The sequence below is a fragment of the Solanum tuberosum genome, unplaced genomic scaffold, assembly GCF_000226075.1.
Source record: "Solanum tuberosum cultivar DM 1-3 516 R44 unplaced genomic scaffold, SolTub_3.0 scf00020, whole genome shotgun sequence".
Classification (NCBI taxonomy): Eukaryota; Viridiplantae; Streptophyta; class Magnoliopsida; order Solanales; family Solanaceae; genus Solanum; species Solanum tuberosum.
Window position 1 is genome coordinate 2,434,679 of NW_006238946.1, and position 13,953 is coordinate 2,448,631.

Here is a 13,953-nt window from a genome sequence, read left to right on the forward strand (position 1 = left end):
TTGGTAGCTGAATATGTGATCTGCTTTAAGAAGCATCCCATTTACGAACGATCGAAGGGGAATGGAAAATGTTGGTCAACGAGTGAAAGCCACTTGACTGTAAGGAGAGGAGCTCACTATCAGGACAGACGGGTATTAGTGATAAATCATAAGCTATAGTTTCCCTTTTCACGTGGTGACTGGACAGCATTTGTTTTTAGTCCAATGTTCTCACTAAAGTAAGCAACGAGAATTTATTATATAGCATGATATGATATGAATTCAAATAAACTGTATAGTTTTGAAAAGGCCAAACACATATGTAGACCCTTAAACTTGTTCCTAAATTTCATTTTGACACTCCAACTCAACCTTGTTCCATTTTAACCCTTTAAATCTAATTTTTATGTTTCATTTTGGCACTTCTAAGTGATGTGGCAGAGTGTGTGCATCACACTTTCTCTAAGAGAGTGAAAAAACAAAAAGTAATTTTTAAAAATAATAAAAGATTAACCATTCAACTCTATTTTGTTTATGTACCATTTAAACACAACATATTATTTTTATATATGCTCTTCCACTGCAATTTTGCATTTTAAAAATCGTCGTTCATCCGTTAGTTATTGTAAAAAATTTAAATTGACGGATGATCATTGATTTTTTTAATAAAAAAAGTAACAATTTCTTTTTGAAAGTTTCCCTGTATTTTTGCGTGAAAAATAAGTGACGAAAGTGCGTCGATTTTCTTTCTTAAGAAAAATCAATGACAACCCAACGAAGTTTATCGAGTTTCAACATTTTTTATAATGTTATTAATTAGCAATGAACATGAGTTTTTTTTTTACTCGTATTTAGTTGAATGAAAAATTAGAAAATTGGTATTTGAGTTAGGTCCAAATAGATTAGATATGACGTTGATTTTTAAAATGAAACATTGTTACTTTTAAAAAAAAAATCAATGATCATCCGTCAATTTGAATTTTTCACAATAACTAACGGATGAACGGTGATTTCTAAAATACAAAATTACAGTTGAAGAGCATATATAGAATTAAAGAAATCATAAAAATAATATTTTGTGTTTAAATGGTACATAAAAAAAATATAGAGTTCAAGGGTTAATCTTTTATTATTTTTTTAAAAAAATACTTTTTTTTATCTTTCACTCTCTTAGAAAAAGTGTGATGCACACACTCTGCCACATCACTTAGAAGTGCCAAAATGAAACATAAAAAATGGAGTTAAAGGATTAAAATGGAACAAGGTTGAGTTGGAGTGCCAAAATGAAATTTAGAGACAAGTTTAAGGGTCTGCATATGTGTTTGGCCTTTTGAAAATGTTTAATATGTGGATACTTTGTATCTAAAGAAAAGCAGTTTGAGATAAGAGTTTGATAAATCTTGTATTTAATGACAAGTTCATTTGACCTAGTGCACCTAACTGATCGAATAAATTAATTCATTTTTGAATATGAATATTTATTTTGGGTAATATTCAAAGTACTATTTTTCTAGGGGAATTTTCGCATATAGCCATTCAAAAATTTAATTATTTTATAATTTTTTAGTACTTTATGAAATTATTGGTTTTAATTATTACGACTACGTACAACATACCAAATAAAAACATCTTTTTGAAAAGATTTTGATAAAATTTCTCATCAAATCAATTGGTGCTAGATTTGAACCCAAACTTTGATAATAAATGGACGGTTCAATAATCAACACAAACATGGACGAGTTGGACATGTTATGATAATATCGTCACCTCTAGGTTTGAAAAGGATAGAATATACACCACACATTACCCCTACCTTTGTGAGGTAGTAGAGGTTATTTCTGATACACCCTCGACTCGGAATTTGCACTCATCAAATTCCCTAATTGAAATAAACACATTCAAGAAAATGGCATGAGGATGAAATTCCTCTTGTACATCTCATTGAACATTTGATTTCAAATCCAATTATCAGATATCTATAGTCTTTACAACATGATTTGGCCTTTTTAACTTAAAGCTTTAAACTACAAAATTGGCAGAGTGATCTATAGTTATCGAAGTTCGTCATAGTCGTTTACATGAGCATAGAGAATCTATACCCGAGTTCGAATCCTCTGAGAGAATAGATAAAGAATCACTCTTTTCCTTGAAGTTTTTTCTTCTGTTTTCGTCGTTGTTCACGCAAACCTGTGAAAAGGAAACAGGACAGAGATAATAAGAATTGAGGTTGGAAGATAAAAAGGAAACAGAAGATGTTGATGATAGTGATCAGAGAGCGGTGAGGTGAGGGGAATACGTTTTTTGGTTTCTTTCCTCTTTCTCCTTAACTCGGTTATATCTCTCCGCTTTTCAGCCATATCCTTCAGATTCAACTTAGTCTGCGAGTGTAAAAGGTGCATAGTAGGCAGAGTTTAGGAAACGAAAGTAGCATTTTAACGATTGTATTGTTGAGATAGTACATATATAAAGGACTACTTCAATATTACCTCTGGACCAGCACTCCTGAGTGCCTGGAGGGGCTCGACGCAATCCTGACCAATGACAATCATTTTCTTCCTTATATCTCCGGAATTATTTGGGTTTTTCTGCCTAGCTAATTCCTCCAGCTGGTTCTGAAGGAGAGGTGAAACACCAGCCTAAAAAGAAAGACAAAACCTTTAGACTAACACGTGAAGAGATGTGTGCATCCTAAATTAGTGTCATCAAACCCCCCAAAGAAAACGATTATGTTATTCATTACTTGAACCACACAGCTTAGAAAGAAATAATATAGCTATATAAGGAAGGATGGATTAGGGAGAAAAAGCAGTCATTCCGAGAAACATCACATTACTGCAAGAACTCACCCCAGCCAAGTAGCGTTTTGAGAATGTTTTGGGTTGCAATGGCCGTGAAAGAAGACTTTTTAGTTCCTGCAGTTTAAAAAAAAAGTTAAATATTTTCAGTGTACATAAGAGTCTTAAGACCCTATGTGGTTCGATGCTTTCTGGACCCTGCACGTAGTAGGAGCTTAGTGCACCTGGCTGCCCTCTTTTTAGATATTAATATCAGAAATTTCATAATCAGAATGACCTCTTGTAGATTGGTTAGTTGGGCAGACGTGGCTTTCTTTCGCTTATGATTGTTCACTCTTTCCTCCTCACTATCATTATCTTCCAAATCTAGTTCCATTAATTCAGCACTTCGCTCAAGCCAATTTTTCTTGGCCTTGTCCTGAAAAAAAAAAGGAAACTAACCTTGAACCAAATGTATCAATGTGAACACAAGTTACAAGCGGCAAACAGAGAAAACAATATTCTGGAACTTTAAGATCAGTGGATACAGAGAAAACAGTTTGCTAAATTGATTATTTTCCTTTAAATTGTGAATACCACCCATCAAATAGGACGAACTTGTATTGGCCGATCCCCAACTAGCTTGGTGAAGCGTAGTGGTGGATGTTGCTTAAAGCCCACACCTTCTGAAACCCGAAACCCAAGGGCAGGGCCCATCGGTGGCCATTTCCTACTTTGCTCCCTAGGTGACACGAAATCCCAACTATAAGGAGGTGGAGGGTCCTTACCAGTTACCACTAAGCTATTCCTCATTTTGGGTTAACGCACATAAGTTGGTAAACAATTTTTGTAAGGAAACCAATAAGGGAGAAGTTTCCAAACTACTTCCAGCAGATTCTTTCTTTACTAAAGGAATGAACAATTAAGAGATCTTTTATACCTAACTTATACGATACAAATCCCAAAAGAAAGAAAAAATATTTCACTAAACACTAGCAAAAAAATCCTTCTTTTTAAGCTCTTTATGGAATTTAAAGCAGAATGGAATAAGATTTCTAAAAGGAAAACTACTTATTGTATCATAACCATGTTAATTTGTCCCAAAAGAAAAGATAAACGAGGTAGAAGTTTTCAACTAATTGTGTTAGATTCTTCTTAGCAAAACAAAAATCATCGTATCTTTTCACTATTTTGTATCCACGAAAGGAAAAAACATTTACATATCTTTATCCCTTCAATGATAATTCAAAACAGTACGCAGCATGCTTCCTTAAAAAGAAATTACTAATTGTCTAGCAATCAAGTTGGAATGCCCAAAAATATAAGAAGGAATTCAGTGTACAATGAAGTGATGCTAATAAGAAGTATACGGAAAACAAGATGAAATCTTTCACTTGTCAAAAGCTACATTTTCTGATTCAGCAGACTATAGTGAAGAACAGTAGTTGCTTAAGAACAAAAGAGGCATCTGAAGTGTAAAGTAAATGGCATTATCAAGAAAAATGCATTACAATCATCAGACTTATGTTGGTCACACAGACTCATAACCATGACATAGGAAGAAGCATTTTAACACTCTTGAGATACATAGGACCAGAATCACCTGAGAGTCCTTTCGCGAAATCTTGTCTATTTGACGTGCAAGGGATAATCGCTTCATAACTTCAGGCATGTATGACATTTCTAAAGGAAACCGCTGGAAGTTATCCTGGAAATAACAACAGTATCCATTAGTGCAAAAAAAAAAATGTATAAATGGGTGTCAACCAAGTTAAGCATACAGCTACAATTAACCAACCGAGAAAGATAGAAGCAAGAAACTTTAAAAACATCAGGAAAAGAGAAGCCAGAAGCAGCCTCTGCTTAGAGAAAAATAATGTCACTGCTTCATCTAATAAATTTTGTATATAGAATATAGAACGAAATAATCACAAAGGTTAAAAATCTAAAAGGAAGTACTCATATGCTAAAAAATCTATATGTATCGAGTCAACTTCCAAACTGAATGGTTTCCTCCCTTGCGCTCATTTACAGAGGATATGTATCCATCTAATGAGTATTTGCTCCTTCCAGTGGCTATTCGAAGATTACCTTTGAAAATGACTTGCATAAAGCAGCAAACTTGGAGGTATCATTTGGTGTGATTAGAGCAATGCTACACCCATCAGAATGAGCCCTGGCAGTTCTTCCACTTCTATGAACGTAAACCTGCACAACAATTTTCATAGATTTTTTTGACAAAGTAATTTTCATAGATTGAAATTGTGAACGTGGTAACAAGCTACCAATAAGAAGGCACATTACAAACTTACTTCAGCTGAATGAGGTAGCTGATAGTGAATGACAGTTCGAACACCAGGAATATCCAAACCTCTGGCTGCAACATCTGTAGCAATGAGTATACCATGCTCATGTCCCCGAAACCGGTCAATTGCCTGCATTGAACAAAATGGCTAAGAAGAGAAGGCAATAGAGCATAAAATATGTGCAGTAGTTCCATGTTTGTGCGTAGGAAAAGCACATTGATGCGACAATTGGACAAGATGGAACAAAATGACATCTTCTCTCTTCTCAATTAGAGAATGAAACAATCTCATAGCAAGTGGATAAAATGTCAAGACTGTAGTCATAGAAATCCTAACTTGTGACTTTTGGCTTATAGCCATAAGTTATAAGCTCATCTAAACAGGCCCTAAATAATTCGGGAACAGATCATTGGTGTACCAATCAAGAGGCACTAGACTCAACATCTCCTCCTTTTCTCCGCGAAAGAATTACCATACAATTTGAAAGTAAAGAAAATGGAGCATAACCTAATATGGAAAAGAAATCATAAAAGTGACCTTAAGTCGAGCTCTCTGCTGCATCTGGGCATGAAGTGTCCAGACATTGACGCCAAGGATCCGCAAGAGGGAGGAAATATGGCGTAAAGCTGCAATGGACGTACAGAAAACAATTGTCCGACCTTGTCCATGAACACTCAAAATGTAATACAAATACCCATCTTTATCTTCTTCCCTGCAGCTGCGACCCAACAATGGAATGATCGATTCCATACCAGGTTAGCATGCATGGTGAAAACAAGTACATATTTACAGCAGCAGAAATATGTACAGAGCTTCAGTTTAATATAAAGCTATAGCAATTTAAAGGAAAGGGTATCTCAGACGAAATATATACAAAATTTGCAAACTCTGGGCAAAGAATAAACTTCACCAGCACATAAGCACAAAATTAATTGGAAACATGTATATAGAAAGATGAGGTGATGTTAGGCCAATGGCGGTAAATTTGGCACAGATCATTTTCAAAAGAAAAAACAAGAAATACCAACTTACTCTATAAATGACTCCTCGAGCTTGTTGGCTAGAATTGATGCATTAGTCAGATCAATGATTGCCGCATCTGCCCTCATTCCTGCTCTCTCAGACAGAGTTTCTATTGAATTCAACTCATCGTTTGCTTTTGATTTTTGTGATCCACGCTTTAGCTTCTTCCTGAAATCGGCAGACAAAGCAATGGTTGCAGAAAACACAAATGTTTGCCTTTTCTTTCTTTGGACACTGGAAACTGTTTCACAATTTTGTGATTTCTGAGAATCGTCATCAGTTGATTTACTAGCCATGGGAAGCATGTCAACTATAGACTGCAACTCGTGGAAATGGCCATTTTCTATCATCCGATCGGCCTCATCCAGCACAAAAAATGACAGTGAGTGCAACTGCAGAAGCAAAAAAGGAATTAATATCATCCGCTCTATAGAACGGATAGAAACATGGGAATGCATGTTTCAACCTACTATAACAAATGTGGAATAACTGAAAAGGACCATTCAGATTATCAGGTGTCATGAGAAGCGACAACCAATAATTGATGGACAGTTAGTCTTAAGCACCACAATCCTTAGTTTGAAGTTATTCACACTTGAGTAGCAATTATTAAGCAAACCACGTAACAGACACCCCCAGTGAACAATCTTACTAGGACTCGCATTCTACGTTAGAGTAAACCTTCAACCAGTTGAAACAGAGGATTTTGAGGGGTACACTAACATAAATAATTTTCTAACATGAAAAGAACAGGTCATACAAAATCTATTTCATAGATTAAGAGGCAGAATCAACTCTCTATCCTTTCCCTGATTAGCCAAAAGATCATTCTCTTTTTTCCTTTAGGCTGGAAGAAGGGAGACATATGAAGAGTCGCCTTGTGAAACAAGCCTTTCACGTGTCATAAATTGCCACTAACCTCCACGAGATGAGTATCACCACCAGACATAAGCTCCCAAAGCCTCCCTGGAGTTCCGACAACAATTTCAGGCCTTGTTTTCAAAAGTCTTTCTTGTTTTTCACTTGACATTCCACCAACAATAGGGACAACCCTAAAATTGGAATGTCTTGCTGCTTCCTTCAGATGATCAGTGACCTGGAGAGAAGAAATTATTAGAAATTTAAAAAGAAAAAAAAGGGTGGGCAAGAAACTGCAAATGAGAAGCCCCTCACAATGTGCAATCAAAATGAGTTGCAGTAAACTAACCCAGCACCCCAGCCAAGTCTAAAGATATAGATAGCACTGGCCGGGCAAAAATATTGAATAACAAAAGGAAAATCCAACTACGTTAACAAGAACTGCAATGAAAATAAAACATGACGCCCACATTCCATTCTGGAGGACTTAAACAGGACAGTAGCAGCAAATAGGAACATGCAAACTTGACATAATAAACCATAAGTTAAGCATATATTCTCTTCCTTTTTTTCTGTTTTTCCCCTAGTGTTGGTTGGATAAGGGGGACTACAGAAAATAATATCCTGAACTTGATGCACCACAGAGTAAGCCTCAGCATCAATACATTTTTGTTTCTGTGACATTATCACCTTCATCTTGATCGAAAGAGATTCCTGGGTGATTACTTTCTTTTTAAAGAAAAAACAAAATACAAAATTCCTGGGTGATTACGTGGCAATGCTTGCCGCCAACAGAGTGAAACCCAGAAGGAAAAACTTGCCAAGCCGTTGTTTTTCAACTACTATACATATTTTGAACAAGCATTTGGGGCCAGAGACATGCATACATACATTTAAAAAAAATTTATGAAGCGAATATATATATATATATATAGACAAATGCATATATTCCATTACAGGTGTTTTGGTATAAATAAAAACTTCTTGACAGAACCTCATACTACTTTGTTTCGAACAAAACCTAAATGAATGTCAAGATATCAGCTTATTATTTTGAAATAATAAAGGAAAACAGTTGTAATATGAGAATTATCACCTGAAGGGCAAGCTCTCTTGTGGGAGTAATAATTAGAGCGCGTAGGAGACCTGCTGAGGCAACTTTTTCATCCAATTCTCCATTTTCTGGAAGCTGCCTTTCGGCCTTTTCTCGCTCCTCAAGCAGACGTTGAAGAATGGGCAGACCAAATGCCAGTGTTTTCCCTGAACCTGTCTCTGCAGCACCCACAACATCCTGGCACACAAACCAACCAGCATAAATATCATTGTATATGACATCATCTCCAGTGAAATACCTTGATTTTTATCACATAACCAACCTTTCCTTGGTGAGCACCTGCAGGAATGCACGCTTTCTGTATTGGTGTAGGTTCTTTGAACTTGAGCGCGTATATCGATTTCATGAGCAGTGGATGAAGTCTCAGTTCATTCCATGCATAATATTCAGTTTCATCTACTGAATCTTGTTCTTGATCATCATTTCCATCAGTGACTGTTCGAGTCAGATTTCAAAACAAGAATTAATACCAAATCATAAGAGAAGTCTTCAATGTGAGATCATGTTGCAATGATAAAACCAATGGACGAGGTCCTAGTCAGTCGTTCAGAAAGAGTAATTAAGGATTATATCGACTGCAACATTAACTCACACCAGTTTCTTTTCCAATAAAAATTAATCAGTCTACTCCAAATTTGTGCAAGTTAACATTCCCCATATATAAAAACAGTTAAACGGAAGTAGGTCAAAAGCTTTCTAGTGAGCACCACTCGCAGCAATAGAATATTTAGAAGAACTTGTAGGAATAGCAAGTATAGGAAAGTATGCCTACTGTTTCTCTTTTTTCTTTTATATTTATAACAATTAGAAACCTGATGAATGGCCAATAAATTTAGAGAAAGAATCACATATCCTTCTGGTCTAACTCTTTGCATTTACCTTGCATTCTTCCAACATTCAAGCAGAGGTAAAATTTCTATTTTATTACTGGAACTGAATTCAACTGACACAATATATATCACTTACAAAGCCATTTCAAGAACCCAAAACACAGAGAATAGCTTAGTGAAACAAATAGGTCAAGATATTGATGCATTGACATCCAGAAAAATACCTAACTAACAATAAAATTATTGAAAGATTCGCCAATGTGATTAAAGGTTGTTATGCATCGACACTGAACTTGAAGTTGACTGACTGATACCAGAATTTCAGAAATTATGAAAATATCCAGAGACTCAATGAAAGAACAAGTTAGCATTATACCAAACTTAAAAATTGAGAAGCCTTTACAAAAAGGAAAATATCAAATTTTAATGCAACACTAACCAGCTGGTGACTCTTCATTTCCTTCAGCTTCATTTACAGCATCTTTATTGATCTTATCTTTCTTTTTCTTCTTCTTCTTTTTCTTCTTTTGTTTCGTTTCCTTTCCCACCTCCTCAATCTCCTCTTTGCTCTCACCCTTAGCTTCACCATTCAATTCCTCATTTTTGGTATCTACTTTCTGTTTCTTCGGTTTTGTCTTCCCCTTTTCTTCACTTCCTCCAGTTGATTTGGCAATACCCAAATTGTACTCTGATTCATCGATCTCTTCAAGACATAAAAAACCTACACTCAAAACACCCAAATCTGTGTCAGTCCTTGGAACCCGAAATTATTTGTGCTCAACAAACACATAAGTTTTAACTAACAACAGGGGAAAATCAACAGAACACAAGAAAGCTTAACGACTAACGCAAAAATACCCAGAGTTTAAGAAAGCTTACAAACCAAACAGCTATTGTTACGTTAAGGTTTGTTATCTCCTAGGATGCAATTTCTTAAATTCGCAACATAACCACTCGAAAAAAGTTCTTTTTTAAAAGATAATTTCCAACAGATATAAGGCTAAAAACATGGATCTTTTATCTGCCAAGAGAATACAACAGCAATGACAACAACAATAATAACTACACCTCAACCCCAAGCTAGCTGGCGTTGGCATATGAATCCTCAATATCATAAATGTTCTGTTTGGGTCCATAATATAGGCTAAATATTCTATCTTTCCCGAAAAGTTAGATTTTTTATTTGACACCAAGAGTAAACATACTGAAAATTTCAACTGTGAGCTCTCTAAACTCTCTAAAATTTCACCAGATCCTAAAAGAAGTTAATGTTAAAGGGGAGAAACAAAGTGGCTTCCTTCGAACTCCTTGAATCCAATTTGAACTAAATTATTTATCTTCCCCAAGAGACAGTAAGCTAAAAATCCAATCTTTATATTGTTGCTAAAACTTCAACTTCATACAATAACAATCTCTATCCAATTGTGGGGTTTCTCAAAAACTATCGGAAAAGAACAAAACAGCTGATTAAATGCAAAAGGGCAGAAAAATAAACCTCCTTCGAGCTCGTTGAAGCCAATCTGATCTAAATTATTTATCTTCCCCAAGAGACAATAAGCTAAAAATTCAATCTTTATACACTCTCAATCCCTCTCCAATTATGGGGTTACTCAAAACTATCAGAAAAGAACAATACAACTGATTCAATGCAAAAGGGCAGAAAAATAAACCTCCTTAGAGCTCATTGAAGCCAATCTGGTCTAAATTATTCATCTTCCCCAAGAGACAATAAGCTAAAAATCCAATCTTTATACAATAACAATCCCTATCCAATCATGGGGTTACTCAAAAACTATCAGAGAAGAACAATACAGCTGATTCAATGCAAAAGGGCAGAAAAATAAACCTCCTTATAGCTCCTTGAATCCAATTTGAACTAAATTACTTATCTTACCCAAGAGACAATAAGCTAAAAATCCAATCTTTATACAATAACAATCCCTATCCAATCATGGGGTTACTCAAAAACTATCAGAGAAGAACAATACAGCTGATTCAATGCAAAAGGGCAGAAAAATAAACCTCCTTATAGCTCCTTGAATCCAATTTGAACTAAATTACTTATCTTACCCAAGAGACAATAAGCTAAAAATCCAATCTTTATACAATAACAATCCCTATCCAATCATGGGGTTACTCAAAAACTATCAGAGAAGAACAAAACAGCTGATTCAATGCATAAAGACAGGGAAAAAAGAAACCTCCTTCAAGCTCGTTGGAGCCAATAAGGAAGGAGAAATCATCATCTTTCTCTGTAAGTGTTGGGTTCCAATTAAGTGAGTTGATTCGCTCAAATTCTACTGATTCAACTCTACTTCGTTTCTTTGTCTTCTTTGGTCTCTTCTTATCTGAAATTTGAGAAGCCATAGATAGCTACAGAGAGCTCAAAATTTCTCTTACAAAAAGGAGAAACAGGGTTTAACGACAAGCATTTAGGGCTTTACTCTTTTCGATTTATATTACTTCTGGTAAATTACAAATACATCCACTCTAGTTTTTGATAGTTGCACATACATCTCCTTTAGTTTTCGGAATGTAAAAAAAATAAATTGAAATGATATATAAACGTGTTATTTAATTTGGTTTCAATTCATATTCATGATATCTAACTTTAGAGATGCACAAGTAGATATTTAAACTTGTATAAAATCGAACATGTAAACACACACATATTGTGTCTACTTATTCAACTTTATACAAATTAAAATGTCTATTTGTACAAACTTAAAATTGAAAGGCACAAATATAAAAAATAACAATCCACCTTGGTATTCACTAAAAAATGATAAAATGGACATAGATTTAAAATTATATCAAAGTATATGCTAATCTAAATTGGTCTTATTCAGAAATTTAACGAATTCTTTCTATTAGGATAGCGTATGCCCCCAAGTTCTCAAACATTTTTGGCAAATTATATATTTGGGTGAAGTTATTGGTAAAGTTTCACCATGTGTTTGGCCTCAAATTTTCCCAAAAATATTTGATTATTTCAAAAAATATGATTTATACCTATAAGTTCTATTAATTATTTAAAATACCTATAAATCTATATTATCATTTTAATTTATAATGAATATGTTCTGTTAAAAAATAACTTTATAATATAATTGAGAACAATCAACAATTACAAAATAACAATATACGCAAGACATTACATTAATTTCATACTCAAACTTGTCACTGATTTTCTTATAATTATAACTCATTAAACACGAATTGTTTTTTTTCTCAAATTAGAACTCAAACTTTTTCGGAGGAAGTAGTAACAAATATTAGTGTGGAATTGATAAATAATGGGTATTTTCTATAAAAATATAAAAGTTTGGGATAACTTTTGAATTTTTTAAAATTCTCAAATACTAGTTTTTTCTAGTATTTAGAAACTTGGGATACTTGACAAATATATTTGCCAAGTTATATGACCAAACACTGCTTTCCAAAATTTTCCCAACTATTTTTGGGGCCAAACGAATCCTAGATTTGATGAGAAATATGAAAAATATGAAAAGAATATTTTTGTTTTATATTTTGGTGTCTAATATATTTCCTTTTTTTAATAAAAAAAATTGGTCACATGAAAAGAGAAATTAGGAGGGAATTAGAAGGTAAAATTAGAAGTGCAAAAAATTAAATCAACCAACTAAATTATTAAGTTTCTCTTTAGAGTCTAAAATATAATTTTCACATGTAATTTTTAGAATTTAACAAAACTTTCCTAATATTTTGATAAAATCTTCTTTTTCACAATTTTCATCAAATTTATATAAAATTTGCTACTCAATATTTGACGAAGATCATAAATGTTTAGCTTTTAACAAACAAAGGATCAAATCTACTTCCAAATCAGCTAGAGTTATAGTAAGTATTTATTCATCTTTAATTAAATATTTCACGTTTGAGTTTTTTGATTATGGAGTCGTCTTTGTTAAAGCACACTTAACCCTCAATGTAGAACTTCTCAACACATTTAATCGGGTTTCAACACACATAATAAGAAATAAAAAAAACTACTTCCAAACATAAACTATCATTTTCTCTTTTATTCACCAAAAATCATAAGAAAACACACATTGAATTAGTTTTGGAAACAGTCTCGAACGAATTACAAGATAAAATTATGTATAATAAATTTTTATGATGAAACCTAAGGCTGGCAACGGGACCGGAACCGGGACGGACCGGAACCGGTAATTCAGGGAAAAAAATCGTGTACCCGTCCCGGACCGGTAACGGACCGGTACCGGACCGGACCGGCAACCGGGACTACTGTTACTTATAATTAAAAAAAAAAAATTATTAAAATTAAAAAATTAGGAACATTACACAAATAATATTAAAACTCTTATAATTTTATTAGAAGCAAAATTTTTTATACTTTTAAAGTTTTAAATACAAACTTTCAAACTTTAAAGTATAAAAGTTTAAATTTCACAATTTAAAACTTTGAAATTTTAAATTCAAACTTTAAAACTATAAAAGTTTGAAAATTTAAATTCAAACTTTAAAACTATAAAAGTTTGAAAATTTAAATTCAAACTTTAAAACTATAAAAGTTTGAAAATTTAAATTCAAACTTTAAAACTATAAAAGTTTGAAAATTTAAATTCAAACTTTAAAACTATAAAAGTTTGAAAATTTAAATTCAAACTTTAAAACTATAAAAGTTTGAAAATTTAAATTCAAACTTTAAAACTATAAAAGTTTGAAAATTTAAATTCAAACTTTAAAACTATAAAAGTTTGAAAATTTAAATTCAAACTTTAAAACTATAAAAGTTTGAAAATTTAAATTCAAACTTTAAAACTATAAAAGTTTGAAAATTTAAATTCAAACTTTAAAACTATAAAAGTTTGAAAATTTAAATTCAAACTTTAAAACTATAAAAGTTTGAAAATTTAAATTCAAACTTTAAAACTATAAAAGTTTGAAAATTTAAATTCAAACTTTAAAACTATAAAAGTTTGAAAATTTAAATTCAAACTTTAAAACTATAAAAGTTTGAAAATTTAAATTCAAACTTTAAAACTATAAAAGTTTGAAAATTTAAATTCAAACTTTAAAACTAT

General features: G+C 33.0%; 1 protein-coding gene across 1 annotated transcript; it reads right to left on the reverse strand.

Annotated features, from left to right (window-relative positions):
- Positions 1 to 1,876: 1,876 nt before the first annotated feature.
- Positions 1,877 to 11,322, reverse strand: LOC102605472 (DEAD-box ATP-dependent RNA helicase 13). The gene is made up of 15 exons (XM_006340811.2): positions 11,086 to 11,322; positions 9,324 to 9,605; positions 8,317 to 8,489; positions 8,037 to 8,231; positions 7,002 to 7,178; positions 6,092 to 6,474; positions 5,597 to 5,777; positions 5,066 to 5,188; positions 4,845 to 4,961; positions 4,357 to 4,461; positions 3,052 to 3,192; positions 2,826 to 2,891; positions 2,466 to 2,615; positions 2,276 to 2,357; positions 1,877 to 2,166 (listed from the first exon to the last, which is right to left on the reverse strand). Exons 1-15 carry the CDS (start codon positions 11,249 to 11,251, stop codon positions 2,114 to 2,116), a joined length of 2,394 nt encoding a protein of 797 aa, XP_006340873.1. The 5' UTR covers positions 11,252 to 11,322; the 3' UTR covers positions 1,877 to 2,113.
- Between the last annotated feature and the right edge of the window lie 2,631 nt (positions 11,323 to 13,953).